This window comes from Nerophis ophidion, linkage group LG09, assembly GCF_033978795.1.
Source record: "Nerophis ophidion isolate RoL-2023_Sa linkage group LG09, RoL_Noph_v1.0, whole genome shotgun sequence".
Lineage (NCBI taxonomy): Eukaryota > Metazoa > Chordata > Actinopteri > Syngnathiformes > Syngnathidae > Nerophis > Nerophis ophidion.
The window spans coordinates 68,117,524-68,140,103 of NC_084619.1; the positions used below are offsets into that span (position 1 = coordinate 68,117,524).

General features: G+C 45.7%; 1 protein-coding gene across 2 annotated transcripts in view; it reads right to left on the bottom strand.

Moving 5' to 3' along the window:
* Positions 1-22,580, bottom strand: part of pcnx2 (pecanex 2) — a 78,437-nt gene that overhangs the window by 18,420 nt on the left and 37,437 nt on the right. For both annotated transcript variants that reach the window (XM_061911647.1, XM_061911646.1), the window contains exons 23-35: positions 18,856-18,997; positions 18,599-18,776; positions 16,187-16,295; positions 15,990-16,119; positions 14,263-14,321; positions 11,069-11,284; positions 10,756-11,009; positions 10,457-10,690; positions 8,528-8,631; positions 2,943-3,087; positions 2,618-2,848; positions 2,388-2,545; positions 2,207-2,323 (exon numbers count right to left, since the gene is read on the bottom strand). In XM_061911647.1, coding sequence (XP_061767631.1) covers positions 2,207-2,323; positions 2,388-2,545; positions 2,618-2,848; positions 2,943-3,087; positions 8,528-8,631; positions 10,457-10,690; positions 10,756-11,009; positions 11,069-11,284; positions 14,263-14,321; positions 15,990-16,119; positions 16,187-16,295; positions 18,599-18,776; positions 18,856-18,997 — 2,077 coding nt within the window. The remainder of the gene's footprint in view (positions 1-2,206; positions 2,324-2,387; positions 2,546-2,617; positions 2,849-2,942; positions 3,088-8,527; positions 8,632-10,456; positions 10,691-10,755; positions 11,010-11,068; positions 11,285-14,262; positions 14,322-15,989; positions 16,120-16,186; positions 16,296-18,598; positions 18,777-18,855; positions 18,998-22,580) is intronic.

Here is a 22,580-nt window from a genome sequence, read left to right on the forward strand (position 1 = left end):
TTAATCAACTTTAGAATTTGATGCCAGCAACACGTGACAAAGAAGTTGGGAAAGGTGGCAATATATACTGATAAAGTTGAGGGATGCTCATTTAACACTTATTGGGAACATCCCACAGGAGTGCAGGCTAATTGGGAACAGGTGGGTGCCATGATTGGGTATAAAAACAGCTTCCCAAAAAATGCTCAGTCTTTCACAAGAAAGGATGGGGCGAGGTACACCCCTTTGTCCACAACTGCGTGAGCAAATAGTCAAACAGTTTAAGAACAACATTTCTCAAAGTGCAATTGCAAGAAATGTAGGGATTTCAACATCTACGCTCCATAATATCATCAAAAGGTTCAGAGAATCTGGAGAAATAACTCCACGTAAGCGGCATGGCCGGAAACCAAAATTGAATGACCGTGACCTTCAATTCCTCGGACGGCACTGTAACAAAAACCGACATCAATCTCTAAAGGATATCACCACATGGGCGTAAAACATCATATTTGATGTTCAAACTGATAAATATATATATTTTTTTGTGCAAATAATCAACTTTAGAATTTGATGCCAGCAACATGTGACAAAGAAGTTGGGAAAGGTGGCAGTAAATACTGATAAAGTTGAGGAATGCTCACTTACACTTATTTGGAACATCCCACAGGTGTGCAGGCTAATTGGGAACAGGTGGGTGCCATGATTGGGTATAAAAACAGCTTCCCAAAAAATGCTCAGTCTTTCACAAGAAAGGATGGGGCGAGGTACACCCCTTTGTCCACAACTGTGTGAGCAAATAGTCAAACAGTTTAAGAACAACATTTCTCAAAGTGCAATTGCAAGAAATTTAGGGATTTCAACATTTACGCTCATAATATCATCAAAAGGTTCAGAGAATCTGGAGAAATCACTCCACGTAAGCGGCATGGCCGGAAACCAAAATTGAATGAACGTGACCTTCAATTCCTCAGACGGTACTGTATCAAAAACCGACATCAATCTCTAAAGGATATCACCACATGGGCGTAAAACATCATATTTGATGTTCAAACTGATAAATATATATATTTTTTTGTGCAAATAATCAACTTTAGAATTTGATGCCAGCAACATGTGACAAAGAAGTTGGGAAAGGTGGCAGTAAATACTGATAAAGTTGAGGAATGCTCACTTACACTTATTTGGAACATCCCACAGGTGTGCAGGCTAATTGGGAACAGGTGGGTGCCATGATTGGGTATAAAAACAGCTTCCCCAAAAATGCTCAGTCTTTCATAAGAAAGGATGGGGCGAGGTACACCCCTTTGTCCACAACAGCGTGAGTAAATAGTCAAACAGTTTAAGAACAACGTTTCTCAAAGGGCAATTGCAAGAAATTTAGGGATTTCAACATCTACGCTCATAATATCATCAAAAGGTTCAGAGAATCTGGAGAAATCACTCCACGTAAGCGGCATGGCCAGAAACCAAAATTGAATGACCGTGACCTTCAATTCCTCAGACGGCACTGTATCAAAAACCGACATCAATCTCTAAAGGATATCACCACATGGGTGTAAAATACGACAACGTAGACCCCGGACTGTTGAACGATTGAAGCGCTACATAAAACGAGAATGGGAAAGAATTCCAGTTTCAAAGCTTCAACAATTACTTTCCTCAGTTCCCAAACGTTTACTGAGTGTTGCTAAAAGAAAAGGTGATGTAACACAGTGGTGAACATGCCCTTTCCCAACTACCTTGGCACGTGTTGCAGCCATCAATCAATCAATGTTTATTTATATAGCCCCAAATCACAAATGTCTCAAAGGACCGCACAAATCATTACGACTACGACATCCTCGGAAGAACCCACAAAAGGGTGGGGAAAACTCACACCCAGTGGGCAGGGAGAATTCACATCCAGTGGGATGCCAGTGACAATGCTGACTATGAGAAACCTTGGAGAGGACCTCAGATGTGGGCAACCCCCCCCCCCCCCTCTAACCATGAAATTCCAAGTTAATTATTATTTGCAACAAAAAAAAAGTTTAGGAGTTTGAACATCAAATATGTGGTGTTTATATGGGTTGAAAATGATTTGCAAATCATTGTATTCTGTTTATATTTACATCTAACACAATTTCCCAACTCATATGGAAACGGGGTTTGTATGTTGTGATCATGTGACGTCCAGGTGTGGGCTTTTACGAAGGTGAAATAGCAGAAAGTCATTGAGGTGTACCTCAGCCATTTGGAGCACAGCCACGAACGAATGGCGTCCAAGCTTGAAGCCCCTCCCCCGATGCTGCGGAGCGTCCGGTGCGTCCCCGCGTACGACGTTGTCAGCGGCGACACGTACCTGGCCGGGAGGTAGGCAAGTGTTAGACGTCAAAACCCGGACCGAGGTCCCGGCGCCCACGTACATGGGGTAGCCCAGCGGCTGGTCGCAGGAGGAGTTGACCATGTTCCTCAGAGCCTGCTTGGAGTTCTGGATGCTTCCTCGCTCCGGGTTGCGGTTGCGTAGGAAGACCAGCTCTTGTTGCTGGCCCGCCCACAGTCCTCGTATGCATTCCTTGTTAATCTGCGGAAGTAAAGGGTGGAGTACTTGGAACATCCCCGGGCTAAACCTCCCAAGACTGGACGACTTGCTTACCTTGATGACCTTGAAGCTGAGGTGGCGCTTGTACAGCATGATGATCTTGTACTCGTCCGTGCCGTCGTCCACCATGTGTCGCAGGGTCAGCAGAGTGTCGCGGCTGGACAGCACCGCCTTGCGCCAGGCCGGGTCGCTCTCGTGGCAAATGACCAGGCTGCTGCGGTAGTTGGTGATGGTCTCGTACAAGACGGCCGCCTCCTCCGTCTCCTCCAGACAAGTGAAGTGGTCCTTGAAGAAGGCAGAGGCCTGACTCAACCCCCGGACAGGTGGACTGTCTTTGCGCAAGGGGGACAAGTCCAGAGGACGGGAGAAGGGGACTTACCTGGTGCAGCTTCAGGCTCATTCTGACGGCAGGAGCCACCACCCTCTGCAGGAGGTCCAGATCAGCAAACACCCACTCGTCTTTGGTGGCGATGCGGAAGTCACCTTTGAACAGCGTGTTGAAACCGTACAGGAAGGACTCCAAGCTTGGATGAAGAAAAGATGCTGGTGTTAGGAACACTCCAGGGAATACCTTTCAGGCCTGGTCTGAGGAGGCCCCCTTGTGGTGATGCTGTCCAACTGCATGGATGGATAAAAGGCCTACTGAAATGAGAGTTTCTTATTCAAACGGGGATAGCAGGTCCATTCTGTGTCATACTTGATCATTTCGCGATATTGCCATATTTTTGCTGAAAGGATTTAGTAGAGAACATCGACGATAAAGTTCGCAACTTTTGGTCGCTGATAAAAAAGCCTTGCCTGTACCGGAAGTAGCAGACGATGTGCGCGTGATGTCACGGGTTGTGGAGCTCCTCAACTCTGAACATTGTTTACAATCATGGCCACCAGCAGCGAGAGCTTTTCGGACCGAGAAAACGACAATTACCCCATTAATTTGAGCGAGGATGAAAGATTCGTGGATGAGGATAATGAGAGTGAAGGACTAGAAAAAAAAAAAAAGGCGAGGGCAGTGAGAGCAATTCAGATGTTATTAGACACATTTACTAGGATCATTCTGGAAAATCTAGCTCAGTTGGTACAGCGGCCGTGTCAGCAACTTGAGGGTTGCAGGTTCGATTCCCGCTCCCGCCATCCTAGTCACTGCCGTTGTGTCCTTGGGCAAGACACTTTACCCACCTGCTCCCAGTGCCACCCACACTGGTTTAAATGTAACTTAGATATTGGGTGTCACTATGTAAAGCGCTTTGAGTCACTAGAGAAAAGCGCTATATAAATATAATTCACTTCACTTCACTTATCTGCTTATTGTGTTACTAGTGTTTTAGTGAGATTATATGGTACCTGAAAGTCGGGTGTGGTGACCGACAGTGTCTCTGAGGGAAGGCAAGTTTCTCGACGAGGCGAAGTGAAGGCAGACGTTGGGGCCGGGGGGAGTTTTTTTTTTTTTATACCCCTCCTCCACAGTGGAAGCGTCCCACGTTCAGGAGCGGTCGGTCGGAGGAGGCAAGAGAGTCCGCAGCTGCCTCTTTGACAGGTGCACGAGGAACGACGCAAGCTCTCCGCTCATGTCTATGGTAAGAGCCGACTTATTACCACAATTTTCTCACCGAAACCTGCCGGTTGACATGTGTTTGGGATCCATGTTCGCTTGACCGCTCTGTTCCATAGTAAAGCTTCACCTCCCAGAATTTTAAACAAGGAAACACCGTGTGTTTGTGTGGCTAAAGGCTGAAGCTTCCCACCTCCATCTTTTTACTTAGACTTCTCCATTATTAATTGAACAAATTGCAAAAGATTCAGCAACACAGATGTCCAGAATACTGTGTAATTGCGCGATGAAAAGAAACGACTTCTAGCCGAAAGTGGTGCTGCGCTAATATGTCCCCTCCAACCCGAGACGTCACACGCACGCGTCATCATTCCTCGATGTTTTCAAAAAGAAACTCAGCGGGAAATTTAAAATTGTAATTTTGTAAATTAAAACGGCCGTATTGGCATGTGTTGCAATGTTAATATTTCATCATTGATGTATAAACTATCAGACTGCGTGGTCGCTGGTAGTGGCTTTCAGTAGGCCTTTAATCCAGTGTTTTTCTACCTTTTTTGAGGCAAGGCACATTTTTCTAATAGAAAAATCCGATGGCGCACCACCAGCAGAAAACGTTAAAAAATTAAACTCCATCAGGTCATCGTGCCTTATTTTGAGTTTGTTGGTGTTTTCCTGTGTGTGGTGTTTTAGTTCTTGTCTTGCTCTGTTATTTTGGTGGCCCTTCCTGTTTTGTTGGTGTTTCCCTGTAGCAGTTTCGTGTCTTCCTTTGAACGCTATTCTACACACCTGGTTTGTGTTTGCAAGCAAGACTATTTACATGGACATTGTTGATTGTACTTTGAAAGGATGTACTTTGTGGACGCTGTAAGTTTTTGCAGTCGTCCAGCATTCTGTTTCTGTTTACTTTGTAGCCAGTTCAGTTTTACTTTCGTTTTGCATAGCCATTACCTTTATCTTTTGTTAATTTTTGGTTTAAGCATGACATACCTTTTTACCTGCACCCTGCCTCCCTACGGAGGAAGGGAACTAGAGGTACAATACCTGTCGTTTCAGCAATATCCCCAACATCATGGGACTGTACGTTCCTACGGAGGAAGGGAACTAGAGGTACAATACCTGTCGTTTCAGCAATATCCCCAACATCATGGGACTGTACGTTCCTACGGAGGAAGGGAACTAGAGGTACAATACCTGTCGTTTCAGCAATATCCCCAACATCATGGGACTGTACGTTCCTACGGAGAAAGGGAACTAGTGGTACAATACCTGTCGTTTCAGCAATATCCCCAACATCATGGGACTGTACGTTCCTACGGAGGAAGGGAACTAGAGGTACAATACCTGTCGTTTCAGCAATATCCCCAACATCATGGGACTGTACGTTCCTACGGAGGAAGGGAACTAGAGGTACAATACCTGTCGTTTCAGCAATATCCCCAACATCATGGGACTGTACGTTCCTACGGAGGAAGGGAACTAGTGGTACAATACCTGTCGTTTCAGCAATCTCCCCAACATCATGGGACTGTATGTTCCTACAGAGGAAGGGAACTAGAGGTGCAATACCTGTCGTTTCAGCAATATCCCCAACATCATGGGACTGTAAGTTCCTACAGAGGAAGAGAACTAGAGGTACAATACATGTCGTTTCAGCAATATCCCCAACATCAAGGGACTGTACGTTCCTACGGAGGAGGGGAACGAGTGGTACAATACCTGTTGTTTCAGCAATCTCCCCAACATCAAGGGACTGTACGTTCCTACGGAGGAAGGGAACTAGAGGTACAATACCTGTCGTTTCAGCAATACCCCCAGCATCATGGGACTGTACGTTCCTACGGAGGAAGGGAACTGGAGGTACAATACCTGTCGTTTCAGCAATATCCCCAACATCATGGGACTGTACGTTCCTACGGAGGAAGGGAACTAGAGGTACAATACCTGTCGTTTCAGCAATATCCCCAGCATCATGGGACTGTACGTTCCTACGGAGGAAGGGAACTGGAGGTACAATACCTGTCGTTTCAGCAATATCCCCAACATCCGGGGACTGTATGTTCCTACGGAGGAAGGGAACTAGAGGTACAATACCTGTTGTTTTAGCAATATCCCCAACATCATGGGACTGTACGTCCCAACGGAGGAAGGGAACTAGAGGTACAATACCTGTCGTTTCAGCAATACCCCCAGCATCATGGGACTGTACGTTCCTACGGAGGAAGGGAACTGGAGGTACAATACCTGTCGTTTCAGCAATATCCCCAACATCCGGGGACTGTATGTTCCTACGGAGGAAGGGAACTAGAGGTACAATACCTGTTGTTTTAGCAATATCCCCAACATCATGGGACTGTACGTCCCAACGGAGGAAGGGAACTAGAGGTACAATACCTGTCGTTTCAGCAATATCCCCAACATCATGGGACTGTACGTTCCTACGGAGGAAGGGAACTAGAGGTACAATACCTGTCGTTTCAGCAATATCCCCAACATCATGGGACTGTACGTTCCTACGGAGGAAGGGAACTAGAGGTACAATACCTGTCGTTTCAGCAATATCCCAACATCATGGGACTGTACGTTCCTACGGAGGAAGGGAACTAGTGGTACAATACCTGTCGTTTCAGCAATATCCCCAACATCATGGGACTGTACGTTCCTACAGAGGAAGGGAACTAGAGGTACAATACCTGTCGTTTCAGCAATATCCCCAACATCATGGGACTGTACGTCCCAACGGAGGAAGGGAACTAGTAGTACAACACCTGTCGTTTCAGCAATACCCCCAGCATCATGGGACTGTACGTTCCTACGGAGGAAGGGAACTGGAGGTACAATACCTGTCGTTTCAGCAATATCCCCAACATCAAGGGACTGTACGTTCCTACGGAGGAAGGGAACTAGAGGTACAATACCTGTCGTTTCAGCAATATCCCCAACATCATGGGACTGTACGTCCCTACGGAGGAAGGGAACTAGAGGTACAATACCTGTCGTTTCAGCAATATCCCCAACATCAAGGGACTGTACGTTCCTACGGCGGAAGGGAACTAGAGGTACAATACCTGTCGTTTCAGCAATATCCCCAACATCAAGGGACTGTACGTTCCTACGGAGGAAGGGAACTAGAGGTACAATACCTGTCGTTTCAGCAATATCCCCAACATCAAGGGACTGTACGTTCCTACGGAGGAAGGGAACTATAGGTACAATACCTGTCGTTTCAGCAATATCCCCAACATCATGGGACTGTACGTTCCTACGGAGGAAGGGAACTAGAGGTACAATACCTGTCGTTTCAGCAATATCCCCAACATCAAGGGACTGTACGTTCCTACGGAGGAAGGGAACTAGAGGTACAATACCTGTCGTTTCAGCAATATCCCCAACATCATGGGACTGTACGTTCCTACGGAGGAAGGGAACTAGAGGTACAATACCTGTCGTTTCAGCAATATCCCCAACATCATGGGACTGTACGTTCCTACGGAGGAAGGGAACTAGAGGTACAATACCTGTCGTTTCAGCAATATCCCCAACATCATGGGACTGTACGTTCCTACGGAGGAAGGGAACTAGAGGTACAATACCTGTCGTTTCAGCAATATCCCCAACATCAAGGGACTGTACGTTCCTACGGAGGAAGGGAACTAGAGGTACAATACCTGTCGTTTCAGCAATATCCCCAACATCAAGGGACTGTACGTTCCTACGGAGGAAGGGAACTAGAGGTACAATACCTGTCGTTTCAGCAATATCCCCAACATCAAGGGACTGTACGTTCCTACGGAGGAAGGGAACTAGAGGTACAATACCTGTCGTTTCAGCAATATCCCCAACATCAAGGGACTGTACGTTCCTACGGAGGAAGGGAACTAGTGGTACAATACCTGTCGTTTCAGCAATATCCCCAACATCAAGGGACTGTACGTTCCTACGGAGGAAGGGAACTACAGGTACAATACCTGTCGTTTCAGCAATATCCCCAACATTATGGGACTGTACGTCCCTACAGAGGAAGGGAACTAGAGGTACAATACCTGTCGTTTCAGCAATATCCCCAACATCAAGGGACTGTACGTTCCTACGGAGGAAGGGAACTAGAGGTACAATACCTGTTGTTTTAGCAATATCCCTAACATCATGGGACTGTACGTTCCTACGGAGGAAGGGAACTAGAGGTACAATACCTGTCGTTTCAGCAATATCCCCAACATCAAGGGACTGTACGTTCCTACGGAGGAAGGGAACTAGAGGTACAATACCTGTCGTTTCAGCAATATCCCCAACATCAAGGGACTGTACTTTCCTACGGAGGAAGGGAACTAGAGGTACAATACCTGTCGTTTCAGCAATATCCCCAACATCATGGGACTGTACGTTCCTACGGAGGAAGGGAACTAGAGGTACAATACCTGTTGGACATGTTGTGGGAGGCCGTGCCCAGCGATCTTCTCCCCAGGACCGACAGGGCGTATGACAAAGTCACCAGAGGAGAGTCTTCATCACTTTCCACAGGCTGGACACAAACACAAACAACATTAAGGACACTGGAACATGAAGGACCATGGAGGAACACCTGTTAAATACAGTCACCGTGGTTTTTACAACAGGAACTATACACACGTCAGGAATGTATGTACTCCTCTTGGGCACCAATGTACTATCCATTTTTGCCATTTTAGAACTCATTGGTAAATATATATATATATATATATATACATATATATATATATATATATATACAAACCCCGTTTCCATTTGAGTTGGGAAATTGTGTTAGATGTAAATATAAACGGAATACAATGATTTGCAAATCTTTTTCAAACCATATTCAGTTGAATGCACTACAAAGACAAAATGTTTGATGTTCAAACTCAGAAAATGTATTTCTTTTTGCAAATATTAATTAACACGTGCCAAAGTAGTTGGGAAAGGGCATGTTCACCACTGTGTTACATCACCTTTTCTTTTAACAACACTCAATAAACGTTTGGGAATTGAGGAAACTAATTGTTGAAGCTTTGAAAGTGGAATTCTTTCCCATTCTTGCTTGATGTACAGCTTAAGTTGCTCAACAGTCCGGGGTCTTGTTGTCGTATTTTACGCTTCATAATGCGCCACACATTTTCGATGGGAGACATGTTTGGACTCCAGACGGGCCAGGAAAGTACCCGCATTCTTGTACTACGAAGCCACGCTGTTGTAACACGTGGCTTGGCATTGTCTTGCTGAAATAAGCAGGGGCGTCCATGATAACGTTGCTTGGATGACAACATATGTTGCTCCAAAACCTGTATGGACCATTCAGCATTAATGGTGCCTTCACAGATGTGTAAGTTACCCATGCCTTGGGCACTAATACACCCCCATACCATCACACATACTGGCTTTTCAACTTTGCGCCTATAACAATCCGGATGGTGATTTTCCTCTTTGTTCCGGAGAACACCACGGCCACAGTTTCAAATATAATTTGAAATGTGGACTCGTCAGACCACAGAACACTTTTCCACTTTGCATCAGTCCATCTTGGATGAGCACGGTGCCAGCGAAGCCGGCGGCGTTCCTGGGTGTTGTTGATAAATGGCTTTTGCATTGCATAGTAGAGTTTTAACTTGCACTTACAGATGTAGCGACCAACTGTAGTTACTGACAGTGGCTTTAGGAAGTGTTCCTGAGCCCATGTGGCGATATCCTTTACACACTGATGTCGGTTTTTGATGCAGTACCGCCTAAGGGATCAAAGGTCTTTAATATCATCGCTTACGTGCAGTGATTTCTCCAGATTCTCTGAACCTTTTGATGATTTTACGGACCGTAGATGGTAAAATCCCTAAATTCCTTGCAATAGCTCGTTGAGAAATGTTGTTCTAAAATTGTTCGACAATTTGCTTACAAATTGGTGACCCTGACCCCATCCTTGTTTGTGAATTAATTAGCATTTCATGGAAGCTGCTTTAATACCCAATCATGGCACCCACCTGTTCCCAATTAGCCTGCACACCTGTGGGATGTTCCCAATTAGTGTTTGATGAGCATTCGTCAACTTTATCAGTATTTATTGCCACCTTTCCCAACTTCTTTGTCACGTGTTGCTGGCATAAATCTAAAGTTAATGATTATTTGCAAAAAAAACAAACATTTATCAGTTTGAACATCGTCTTTGCAGCATATTCAACTGAATATGGGTTGAAAATGATTTGCAAATCATTGTATTCTGTTTATATTTACATCTAACACAATTTCCATAGTCATATGGATATAAGGGTTTGTAAGAAATGATCCTGGCCCAATATGAATATTGCACTCGACGTACAGTATGTAGGCTTCTGACCACCTACCGCCTCCATCTTGCCGGCGCAGTACTGGATCCACTCCAGGTAAACGTTGCAGAAACTGGCCCGCGTCACCCCCTGCAGGCAGTGCACGTAATCCTCATCTATCTTGACGCTGAAGACCTGAGGGTCTCGCTCTATGTGGTGCCATTTGGTATAGGACTGCAGCGCCTCGTAGATGGCGGCGTCCTTCAGCCAGGTGGACAGTTTGGGAGAGTGGACCAAGTAGTAAATGATACTCTGTAAGGAGGAGGGAGGGTGGATGAGGACGGGATGTGGGACTGGTCGACTCTGGAGAGGGCTACCTTCAGATAGTAGGTGATGAGCAGCTTCCGCAGGTCGTAGACTTGCAGCATGGTGGCGGCGTTGTTCTCGCTGATGCTGTAGCCCTCCAGCAGGTACTTGGTGGCCGTCACCTCCCAAGCCAGCCAGCGCAGGTTGAAGGCGGCGTTGCAGGACAGCATGTGGGGCAGGTGGCCCGGCTCGCAGCAGCAGCAGGCGTCGTCTTCTTCCACGCCCTCCGTGATGGCCTCCACCTCTCGCTGCTGGCAGTATGTTCCTGACGTGGGAGCGCACCTTTCAAGACAACTTCTGAAACCCGAGAGTGAAGCCAAGTACCTCTGAACTCCAGCCCTCTCAGCTGGAAGGTGACCAGCCCGTTGCCGATCTCAATGAGGTGCACCAGGGCGTTGAGGTAGTCCGAGGCCAGGATGAAGCAGTCCCCGGAGCTGTAGTTGCCCCAGCGGCCCAGCATGAGGTCCCCGCACAGCGAGTGCTGCAGCGAGCGGGTCAGGTACTCGTAGAAGATGGAGTTCAGGTTGTTGTCGTCGCAGCCTGAAAGGGACCAGAAGAGGCTCGGAAAGACCTCGGGCGCATTTTTCCTCAAGGAACAAGTAATCCGGGAACAGCTGAAGGGCTTTAAAGGCCTACTGAAATGAGATGTTCTTATTTAAACGGGTCCATTCTATGTCTCATACTTGATAATTTTGCCATATTGCCATATTTTTGCTGAAATTATTTAGTAGAGGCTTCACGGTGGGAGAGGGGTTAGTGCGTCTGCCTCACAATACGAAGGTCCTGCAGTCCTGGGTTCAATCCCAGGCTCGGGATCTTTCTGTGTGGAGTTTGCATGTTCTCCCCGTGAATGCGTGGGTTCCCTCCGGCTTCCTCCCACCTCCAAAGACATGCACCTGGGAATAGGTTGATTGGCAACACTAAAATTGGCCCTAGTGTGTGAATGTGAGTGTGAATGTTGTCTGTCTATCTGTGTTGGCCCTGCAATGAGGTGGCGACTTGTCCAGGGTGTACGCCGTCTTCCGCCCGATTGTAGCGGAGATAGGCGCCAGCGCCCCCCGAGTCCCCAAAAGGGAATAAGCGGTAGAAAATGGATGGATGATTTAGTAGGGAACATCGACGATAAAGTTTGCAACTTTTGGTCGATAATAAAAAAAAAACCTTGACTGTACCGGAAGTAGCAGACGATGTGCGAGTGACGTCACGGGTTGTGGAGCTCCTCACATCTGAATATTGTTTACAATCATGGCCACCAGCAGTAAGAGCAATTCGGGCCGAGAAAGCGCCAATTTCCCCATTAATTTAAGCGAGGGTGAAAGATTTGTGGATGAGGAAATTTAGAGTGAAGGACTGGCACGGTGGGAGAGGGGTTAGTGCGTCTGCCTCACAATACGAAGTTCCTGCAGTCCTGGGTTCAAATCCAGGCTCGGGATCTTTCTGTGTGGAGTTTGCATGTTCTCCCCGTGAATGCGTGGGTTCCCTCCGGGTACTCCGGCTTCCTCCCACTTCCAAAAACATGCACCTGGGGATAGGTTGATTGGCAACACTAAATTGGCCCTAGTGTGTGAATGTGAGTGTGAATGTTGTCTGTCTATCTGTGTTGGCCCTGCGATGAGGTGGCGACTTGTCCAGGGTGTACCCCGCCTTCCGCCTGATTGTATCTGAGCTAGGCGCCAGCGCCCCCCGCGACCCCAAAAGGGAATAAGCGGTAGGAAATGGATGGATGGATGATTTTGTAGGGAACATCGACGATAAAGTTCGCAACTTTTGGTCGATAATAAAAAAAAAAACCTTGACTGTACCGGAAGTAGCAGACGACGTGCGAGTGACGTCACGGGTTGTGGAGCTCCTCACATCTGAATATTGTTTACAATCATGGCCACCAGCAGTAAGAGCAATTCGGGCCGAGAAAGCGCCAATTTCCCCATTAATTTGAGCGAGGATGAAAGATTCGTGGATGAGGAAATTTAGAGTGAAGGACTGGAAAGAAAAAAAAAAGGAAAAAAAAAAAGGCGAGGGCAGTGAAGTGAATTATCTTTATATAGCGCTTTTCTCTAGTGACTCAAAGCGCTTTACATAGTGACACCCAATATCTAGATCCATTATGGATTGAACTTTCACAGTATCATGTTAGACCCGCTCGACATCCATTGCTTTCCTCCTCTCCAAGGTTCTCATAGTCATCATTGTCACCGACGTCCCACTGGGTGTGAGTTTTCCTTGCCCTTATGTGGGCCTACCGAGGATGTCGTAGTGGTTTGTGTTATGGTTTGTGCAGCCCTTTGAGACACTGGTGATTTAGGGCTATATAAGTAAACATTGATTGATTGATTGATTGATCTAAGTTACATTTAAACCAATGTGGGTGGCACTGGGAGCAGGTGGGTAAAGTGTCTTGCCCAAGGACACAACGGCAGTGACTAGGATGGCGGAGGCGGGAATCGAACCTGCAACCCTCAAGTTGCTGGCACGGCCACTTTACCAACCGAGCTACACCGCCCCAGTGGGAGCGGTTCAGATGTTTTTAGACACATTTACTAGGATAATTCTGGAAAATCCCTCATCTGCTATTGTGTTGCTAGTGTTTTAGTGAGATTAAATAGTAAATAAATGATAAATGGGTTGTACTTGTATAGCGCTTTTCTGCCTTCAAGGTACTCAAAGCGCTTTGACACTACTTCCACATTTACCCATTCACACACACATTCACACACTGATGGAGGGAGCTGCCATGCAAGGCGCCAACCAGCACCCATCAGGAGCAAGGGTGAAGTGTCTTGCTCAGGACACAACGGACGTGACGAAGTTGGTACTAGGTGGGATTTGAACCGGGGACCCTCGGGTTGCGCACGGCCACTCTCCCACTGCGCCACGCCGTCCCTCCATACGCCGTACCTGAAGTTGTAGGGGTGTGGCCACGGGTGTGTTGACGCCAGAGTTTCTGAAGGAAGTCACGGCAGCTGCATGGACGGCGCAAGCTCCGCTGATGTCTCCGGTAAGAGGCGACTTATTACCACCATTTTTCACCGAACACTGCCGGTTGACATGTTCGCTTGACCGCTCTGATCCATAGTAAAGCTTCATCTTCGGGAATTTTAAACAAGGAAACACCGTGTGTTTGTGTGGCAAAAGGCTAAAAGCTTCCCACCTCCATCTTTCTACTTTGACTTCTCCATTAATAATTGAACAAATTGCAAAAGATTCAGCAACACAGATGTCCAGAATACTGTGTAATTATGCGATTAAAGCAGACTACTTATAGCTGGGATCGGGCTGGAAAATAATGTCCGCTACAACCGGTGACGTCATCATACCGCGACGTTTTCAACACGACACTTGGCGGGAAATTTAAAATTGCAATTTAGTAAACTAAAAAGGCCGTATTGGCATGTGTTGCAAAGTTAATATTTCATCATTGATATATAAACTATCAGACTGCGTGGTCGCTAGGAGTGGCTTTCAGTAGGCCTTTAAAGTCATCATAAAGTGGTTCATAAAAAATCTGTGAGAAAACTCACCCGTCTCCTTATCCACTTGAGACACCAGCCGGCTGTTGGAGTTGTCGATGCGCTTGGTGCTGCAAAGAGTTTTTGGAGAACTTCAGCTTGTTGTTTTGCTATGATTAGTACAAACCCCGTTTCCATATGAGTTGGGAAATTGTGTTAGATGTAAATATAAACAGAATACAATGATTTGCAAATCATTATTCAACCCATATTCAGTTGAATATGCTACAAAGACAACATATTTGATGTTCAAACTCATAAACATTTTTTTTTCAAATAACCATTAACTTTAGAATTTGACGCCAGCAACACGTGACAAAGAAGTTGGGAAATATGGCAATAAATACTGATAAAGTCGAGGAATGCTCATCAAACAATTATTTGGAACATCCCACAGGTGTGCAGGCTAATTGGGAACAGGTGGGTGCCATGATTGGGTATAAAAGCAGCTTACATGAAATGCTAAGTAATTCACAAACAAGGATGGGGCGAGGGTCACCACTTTGTAAGCAAATTGTCGAACAGTTTTAGAACAACATTTCTCAACGAGCTATTGCAAGGAATTTAGGGATTTTACCATCTACGGTCCGTAAAATCATCAAAAGGTTCAGAGAAACTGGAGAATCACTGCACGTAAGCGATGATATTACGGACCATTGAGCCTTCAGGCAGTACTGCATCAAAAATCGACATCAGTGTGTAAAGGATATTGCCACATGGGCTCAGGAACACTTCATAAATCCACTGTCAGTAACTACAGTTGGTCGCTACATCTGCAAGTGCAAGTTAAAACTCTACTATGCAAAGCAAAAGCCATTCATCAACAACATCCAGAAACACCGCCAGATTTTCTGGGCCCGAGCTCATCTAAGATGGACTGATGCAAAGTGGAAAAGTGTTCTGTGGTCTGACGAGTCCACATTTCAGATTATATTTGGAAACTGTGGATGTGGTGTCCTCCGGAACAAAGAGGAAAATAACCATCCGGATTGTTATAGGCGCAAAGTTGAAAAGCCAGCATGTGTGATGGTATGGGGGTGTATTAGTGCCCAAGGCATGGGTAACTTACACATCTGTGAAGGCACAGTTAATGCTGAATGGTCCATACAGGTTTTGGAGCAACATATGTTGTCATCCAAGCAACGTTATCATGGACGCCCCTGATTATTTCAGCAAAACAATGCCAAGCCATGTGTTACAACAGCCTGGTTTTGTAGTAAAAGAGTGCGGGTACTTTCCTTGCCTGCCTGCAGTCCAGACCTGTCTCCCATGGAAAATGTGTGGCGCATTATGAAGCGTAAAATACGACAGGGGAGACCCCGGACTGTTGAAGGACTGAAGCTCTACATAAAACAAGAATGGGAAAGAAGTTCACTTTCAAAGCTTCAACAATTAGTTTAATCAGTTCCCAAACGTTTATTGAGTGTTGTTAAAAGAAAAGGTGATGTAACACAGTGGTGAACATGCCCTTTCCCAACTACTTTGGCACGTGTTGCAGCCATGAAATTGTAAGTGAATGATTATTTGCAATAAAAAAATTAAGTTTATGAGTTTGAACATCAAATATGTTGTCTTTGTAGCATATTCAACTGAATATGGGTTGAAAATGATTTGCAAATCATTGTATTCTGTTTATATTTACATTAAAACACAATCTCCCAACTCATAAGGAAACGGGGTTTGTACAAGGGGAGCCGGTCTTTGGATATGAGCAGAGGTGCCACAAACTGGACTCTTACTTGTAATTTCTCTCCCAGAACTTGACGGGTCGCGGGTAGGAGGAAATGAAGATGGCGCTGCCCAGGAAGGGAGCCAGCGGTGTGTAGAAGACGGTGGTGATGAGAGTCTGCAGCAGCAGCATGGCCGAGTCTGACCAAGCCAGCTAAGTGAAAAGAAATGAAAGTCCTTGCATGGGAGAAAGTGCGGGCAAGGATACGAGGCACGGCGAAGGGTTGGGCGAAGGCGTGGAAGGCGCTGCCCCAGGCAATCTGCCATGGTGCCATGTAGACCAGGACGAAGTGAAGCTTCAGGAGCAGCTCACGCATCTGCAGACAAAAAAAGCAGCCTTTTAGTGCCCGACTATGGAGCTTTTTCACATCTTTTTACAAACCCTGTTTCCATATGAGTTGGGAAATTGTGTTAGATGTAAATATAAACAGAATACAATGATTTGCAAATCCTTTTCAACCCATATTCAGTTGAATATGCTACAAAGACAACATATTTGATGTTCAAACTCATCAACTTTTTTTTTTTTTGCAAATAATAATTAACTTAGAATTTCATGCCAGCAACACGTGCCAAAGTAGTTGGGAAAGGGCATGTTCACCACTGTGTTACATCACCTTTTCTTTTAACAACACTCAATAAACGTTTGGGAACTGAGGAAACTAATTGTTGAAGATTTGAAAGTGGAATTCTTTCCCATTCTTGTTTTATGTAGAGCTTCAGTCGTTCAACAGTCCGGGGTCTCCGCTGTCGTATTTTACGCTTCATAATGCGCCACACATTTTCCATGGGAGACATGTTTGGACTGCTGGCAGGCCAGGAAAGTACCCGCACTCTTTTTTTTTTACGAAGCCACGCTGTTGTAACACATGCTGAATGTGGCTTGGCATTGTCTTGCTGAAATAAGCAGGGGCGTCCATGAAAAAGACAGCGCTTAGATGGCAGCATATGTTGTTCCAAAACCTGTATGTACCTTTCAGCATTAATGGTGCCTTCACAGATGTGTAAGTTACCCATGCCTTGGGCATCACAGATGCTGGCTTTTGAACTTTGCGTCGATAACAGTCTGGATGGTTCGCTTCCCCATTGGTCTAGATGACACGATGTCGAATATTTTCAAAAACAATTTGAAATGTGGACTCGTAAGACCACAGAACACTTTTCCACTTTGCATCAGTCCATCTTAGATGGACTGATGCAAAGTGGCATTTAAGTCTCACCTTAAAACTCATCTGTATACTCTAGCCTTTAAATAGACCTCCTTTTTAGACCAGTTGATCTGCCGCTTCTTTTCTTTTTCTCCTATGTCCCCCCCCTCCCTTGTGGAGTGGGTCCGGTCCGACGACCATGGATGAAGTACTGGCTGTCCAGAGTCGAGACCCAGGATGGACCGCTCGTCGGGACCCAGGATGGACCGCTCGCCTGTGTATCGGTTGGGGACATCTCTACGCTGCTGATCCGCCTCCGCTTGACATGGTTTCCTGTGGACGGGACTCTCGCTGCTGTCTTGGATCCGCTTTGAACTGAACTCTCGCGGCTGTGTTGGAGCCACTATGGATTGAACTTTCACAGTATCATGTTAGACCCGCTCGACATCCATTGCTTTCGGTCCCCTAGAGGGGGGGGGGGGTTGCCCACTTCTGAGCTCCTCTCCAAGGTTTCTCATAGTCAGCATTGTCACTGGCGTCCCACTGGATGTGAATTCTCCCTGCCCACTGGGTGTGAGTTTTCCTTGCCCTTTTGTGGGTTCTTCCGAGGATATCGTAGTCGTAATGATTTGTGCAGTCCTTTGAGACATTTGTGATTTGGGGCTATATAAATAAACATTGATTGATTGATTGATGAGATGATCTTGGGCCCAAAGAAGCCAGCGGCTTTTCTGGATGTTGTTGATAAATGCCTTTTACTTTACATAGTAGAGGTTTAACTTGCACTTACAGATGTAGCAACAAACTGTATTTAGTGACAGTGGTTTTCTGAAGTGTTCCTGAGCCCATGTGGTGATATCCTTGAGAGATTGATGTTGGTTTTTGATACAGTGCTGTCTGAGGGATCGAAGGTCACGGTCATTCAATGTTGGTTTCTGGCCATGCCGCTCCAGATTCTCTGAACCTTTTGATGATATTATGGAGCGTAGATGTTGAAATCCCTAAATTTCTTGCAATTGCACTTTGAGAAACGTTGTTCTTAAACTGTTTGTTTCACGCAGTTGCGGACAAAGGGGTGTACCTCGCCCCATCCTTTCTTGCGAAAGACTAAGCATTTTTTGGGAAGCTGCTTTTATACCCAATCATGGCACCCACCTGTTCCCAATTACACCTGTGGGATGTTCCAAATAAGTGTTTGATGAGCATTCCTCAACATTCTCAGTATTCATTGCCACCTTTCCCAACTTCTTTGTCACGTGTTGCTGGCATCAAATTCTAAAGTTAATGATTATTTGCTTATCAGTTTGAACATCAAATATGTTGTCTTTGTAGCATATTCAACTGAATATGGGTTGAAAAGGTTTGCAAATCATTGTATTCTGTTTATATTTACATCTAACACACTTTCCCAACTCATATGGAAACGGGGTTGGTAAGTTTTATTCAGACGGTGTGGAAGGAGGTGGGCGCACCTTGTGGAAGACGATGGACATGAGGAAGAAGTCCAGCAGGAAGCTCTCAGAGGCGTGCGGGCAGTCAAAGTGGAAGAAGAGCAGCGTGAAGAGCAGCGTGAGGAACTGGAAGCTGGGGTCGCAGAAGGACGAGCGCAGAAGTTTCATCCCAGCCACCGTGGTCAGTAGGACATCACCGCTGCGGCACACCCAACACAACCTGTCAACTTCTTCCTCCTCCTCCTCCTCCTCCTCCTCCTCCTCCTCATCACACTCACTGGACTCCCAGCCTCTCGCCGTGACTCAGAGCGAAGCCGTGGTTGGTGAGCGCGCTCAGTATGATGGCGGGATAGACCACGTACTTCTCCAAGCACAGCAGCCCCACGTACACGCGCTCGAACCACATCAGCACCGCCTCCTCTAGGGGGCGCACAAGGTCAAGGTCAGCTGGGAGGACATCGGCATGACCACAGGAAGTAAGCTCTTCTCAGACGTGCCACAACAGTGTGTGGATATGTCTTCTACAATGTAAGTCCCACGATAGTGTGTTGGATGTGTCTACTCCAATGTCAGTCCCACAATAGTGTGTTGGATGTGTGTTCTCCAATGTCAGTCCCACAATAGTTTGTTGGATGTATGTTCTCCAATGTAAGCCCCACAATAGTGTGTTGGATGTGTCTTCTCCAATGTCAGTCCCACACTAGTGTGTTGGATGTGTGTTCTCCAAAGTCAGTCCCACGATAGTGTGTTGGATGAGTCTTCTCCAATGTCAGTCCCACAATAGTGTGTTGGATGTGTGTTCTCCAATGTCAGTCCCACAATAGTGTGGTGTATGTGTGTTCTCTAAAGTCAGTCCCACAATAGTGTGTTGGATGTGTGTTCTCTAAAGTCAGTCCCACAATAGTGTGTTGGATGTGTGTTCCCTAAAGTCAGTCCCACAATAGTGTTTTTGGATGTGTGTTCTCTAAAGTCAGTCCCACAACAGTGTGTGGATGTGTCTTCTCCAATGTCAGCCCCACAATAGTTTGTTGGATGTGTGTTCTCCAATGTCAGTCCCACAATAGTGTGTTGGATGTGTCTTCTCCAATGTCAGCCCCACAATAGTTTGTTGGATGTGTGTTCTCCAATGTCAGTCCCACAATAGTGTGTTGGATGTGTCTTCTCTAAAGTCAGTCCCACAATAGTGTGGTGTATGTGTGTTCTCTAAAGTCAGTCCCACAATAGTGTGTTGGATGTGTGTTCTCTAAAGTCAGTCCCACAATAGTGTGTTGGATGTGTGTTCTCTAAAGTCAGTCCCACAATAGTGTGTTGCATGTGTCTTCTCCAAAGTCAGTCCCACAATAGTGTGTTGGATGTGTGTTCTCTAAAGTCAGTCCCACAATAGTGTGTTGGATGTGTCTTCTCTAAAGTCAGTCCCACAATAGTGTGTTGGGTGTGTCTTCTCTAAAGTCAGTCCCACAATAGTGTGTTGGATGTGTGTTCTCTAAAGTCAGTCCCACAATAGTGTGTTGGATGTGTGTTCTCCAATGTCAGTCCCACAATAGTGTGTTGGATGTGTGTTCTCTAAAGTCAGTCCCACAATAGTGTGTTGGGTGTGTCTTCTCCAAAGTCAGTCCCACAATAGTGTGTTGGATGTGTGTTCTCTAGAGTCAGTACCACAATAGTGTGTTGGATGTGTGTTCTCCAATGTCAGTCCCACAACAGTGTGTGGATGTGTCTTCTCCAATGTCAGTCCCACAATAGTGTGGTGTATGTGTGTTCTCTAAAGTCAGTCCCACAATAGTGTGTTGGATGTGTCTTCTCTAAAGTCAGTCACACAATAGTGTGTTGGAGGTGTGTTCTCTAAAGTCAGTCCCACAATAGTTTATTGGATGTGTGTTCTCTAAAGTCAGTCCCACAATAGTGTGTTGGATGTGTGTTCTCTAAAGTCAGTCCCACAATAGTGTGTTGGATGTGTGTTCTCTAAAGTCAGTCCCACAATAGTGTGTTGGATGTGTCTTCTCCAAAGTCAGTCCCACGATAGTGTGTTGGATGTGTGTTCTCTAAAGTCAGTCCCACAATAGTGTGTTGGATGTGTCTTCTCCAATGTCAGTCCCACAATAGTGTGGTGTATGTGTGTTCTCTAAAGTCAGTCCCACAATAGTGTGTTGGATGTGTGTTCTCTAAAGTCAGTCCCACAATAGTGTGTTGCATGTGTCTTCTCCAAAGTCAGTCCCACAATAGTGTGTTGGATGTGTGTTCTCTAAAGTCAGTCCCACAATAGTGTGTTGGATGTGTCTTCTCTAAAGTCAGTCCCACAATAGTGTGTTGGATGTGTCTTCTCTAAAGTCAGTCCCACAATAGTGTGTTGGATGTGTGTTCTCTAAAGTCAGTCCCACAATAGTGTGTTGGATGTGTGTTCTCTAAAGTCAGGCCCACAATAGTGTGTTGGATGTGTCTTCTCCAATGTAAGTCCCACAATAGTGTGTTGGATGTGTGTTCTCTAAAGTCAGTCCCACAATAGTGTGTTGGATGTGTGTTCTCTAAAGTCAGTCCCACAATAGTGTGTTGGATGTGTCTTCTCCAATGTCAGTACCACAATAGTGTGTGGATGTGTCTTCTCCAATGTCAGTCCCACAATAGTGTGTTGTTGGATGTGTCTTCTCCAATGTCAGTCCCACAATAGTGTGTTGTTGGATGTGTCTTCTCCAATGTCAGTCCCACAATAGTGTGTTGGATGTGTCTTCTCCAATGTCAGTCCCACAATAGTGTGTTGGATGTGTGTTCTCCAATGTCAGTCCCACAATAATGTGTTGGATGTGTGTTCTCCAATGTCAGTCCCACAATAGTGTGTTGGATGTGTGTTCTCTAAAGTCAGTCCCACAATAGTGTGTTGGATGAGTCTTCTCTAAAGTCAGTCCCACAATAGTGTGTTGGATGTGTGTTCTCTAAAGTCAGTCCCACAATAGTGTGTTGGATGTGTGTTCTCTAAAGTCAGTCCCACAATAGTGTGTTGGATGTGTGTTCTCTAAAGTCAGTCCCACAATAGTGTGTTGGATGTGTGTTCTCTAAAGTCAGTCCCACAATAGTGTGTTGGATGTGTGTTCTCTAAAGTCAGTCCCACAATAGTGTGTTGGATGTGTGTTCTCTAAAGTCAGTCCCACAATAGTGTGTTGGATGTGTGTTCTCTAAAGTCAGTCCCACAATATTGTGTTGGATGTGTCTTCTCCAATGTCAGTCCCACAATAGTGTGTTGGATGTGTGTTCTCCAATGTCAGTCCCACAATAGTGTATTGGATGTGTGTTCTCCAATGTCAGTCCCACAATAGTGTGTTGGATGTGTCTTCTCCAATGTCAGTCCCACAATAGTGTGGTGTATGTGTGTTCTCTAAAGTCAGTCACACAATAGTGTGTTGGATGTGTGTTCTCTAAAGTCAGTCCCACAATAGTGTGTTGGATGTGTGTTCTCTAAAGTCATTCCCACAATAGTGTGTTGGATGTGTGTTCTCTAAAGTCAGTCCCACAATAGTGTGTTGGATGTGTCTTCTCCAATGTCAGTCCCACAATAGTGTGGTGTATGTGTGTTCTCTAAAGTCAGTCACACAATAGTGTGTTGGATGTGTGTTCTCTAAAGTCAGTCCCACAATAGTGTGTTGGATGTGTGTTCTCTAAAGTCATTCCCACAATAGTGTGTTGGATGTGTGTTCTCTAAAGTCAGGCCCACAATAGTGTGTTGGATGTGTCTTCTCCAATGTAAGTCCCACAATAGTGTGTTGGATGTGTCTTCTCCAATGTCAGTACCACAATAGTGTGTGGATGTGTCTTCTCCAATGTCAGTCCCACAATAGTGTGTTGTTGGATGTGTCTTCTCCAATGTCAGTCCCACAATAGTGTGTTGTTGGATGTGTCTTCTCCAATGTCAGTCCCACAATAGTGTGTTGGATGTGTCTTCTCCAATGTCAGTCCCACAATAGTGTGTTGGATGTGTGTTCTCCAATGTCAGTCCCACAATAATGTGTTGGAT